The sequence below is a fragment of the Selaginella moellendorffii genome, unplaced genomic scaffold, assembly GCF_000143415.4.
Source record: "Selaginella moellendorffii unplaced genomic scaffold, v1.0 SELMOscaffold_135, whole genome shotgun sequence".
Taxonomy (NCBI): domain Eukaryota; kingdom Viridiplantae; phylum Streptophyta; class Lycopodiopsida; order Selaginellales; family Selaginellaceae; genus Selaginella; species Selaginella moellendorffii.
In genome coordinates this window covers 181,129-182,061 of record NW_003314396.1, presented here as the reverse complement: position 1 = coordinate 182,061, position 933 = coordinate 181,129, and the positions used below count along the sequence as shown (strand labels likewise).

The window sequence follows — 933 nt, the reverse complement described above, 5'->3', positions numbered from 1 at the left end:
AGAATATGAATGTCGTATAGATAGGCATTACCACCGTTCTCGCCACCCATGACAATGCAACAGTTCTTATTATGGATATCCCGAGGAATAGGCGACCAGGAAAGATAACAGGATATTACTCATGTTCAAAACATGGAGGTCGTTGTAGTACTCCTCCTCTGAGGGATCGCTGGATTTCCCACATCCCCCAAACACTAACAGGTTGTCACCGATGAGAGATGTGCTATGTCCTTCTCTCGGAGCAGGAACATCACCAAAAACGTCGGGTTTCCCCCAGGTGTTGGTAGCTGCATTGGATGATAAGAACAAGAAAAAAAATTTGATAGAACTCGCTTACCAGTATCCAAAACAAAGAGATCATCTAGCGGGCTGGTTCCATCGGTACCACCAAACACATAGAGCTTAGACCCGACGGCCGTGGGGCTGTGGCTGTCCCGAGGAGAAGGGTGCGTTCCTTTCATCACAGGCTTGCTCCAGATGTACGTCCCTGCACGATCCCAGCAAAACATGATCAAAACCATATTTCCAGTTGAATAGCGAAGAGCAAGAGAGTGAAAAACCTTGATTCTAGTCGTGGTTCCAGCCTCGAGAACCTGGAACAAACAGGGACTTGAGAGACTCGAAAAAAGAATGGCAACGAGCAAGAGAGTGAAGAACCTTGATTCTAGTCATCGATGACAACGTGAATCCCCTCATTTTCCGAGACGTCATCCCTGTCGTGCGCTCCATCAGAGCCTCTTCGCCTTTCACTCCCAATCCTCGTCGCATTTCCGAGCAGAGCACGTCGATCTACCAAATGCACCTGCGCAGGCGGATGCTGGCGGATTTGTTCCCCACGTAAGTCTGGAAGGCGTTGAGCCTGTTCTCGCTGATCATCGAGCACAACTATGGCGACACAGAGAAAGCCGTGAGCCTCTCAAACCTTTGCAAACA

The 933-nt window shown here is 49.1% G+C and overlaps 1 protein-coding gene across 1 annotated transcript; it reads right to left on the bottom strand.

Annotated features, from left to right (window-relative positions):
* Positions 1–69: 69 nt before the first annotated feature.
* LOC9662142 (rab9 effector protein with kelch motifs) lies at positions 70–768 on the bottom strand. Its single transcript, XM_024666111.1, has 3 exons — positions 594–768; positions 338–487; positions 70–287 (listed from the first exon to the last, which is right to left on the bottom strand). The coding sequence occupies exons 1-3, from the start codon at positions 766–768 to the stop codon at positions 70–72; spliced, it is 543 nt and encodes a 180-aa protein (XP_024521879.1).
* Between the last annotated feature and the right edge of the window lie 165 nt (positions 769–933).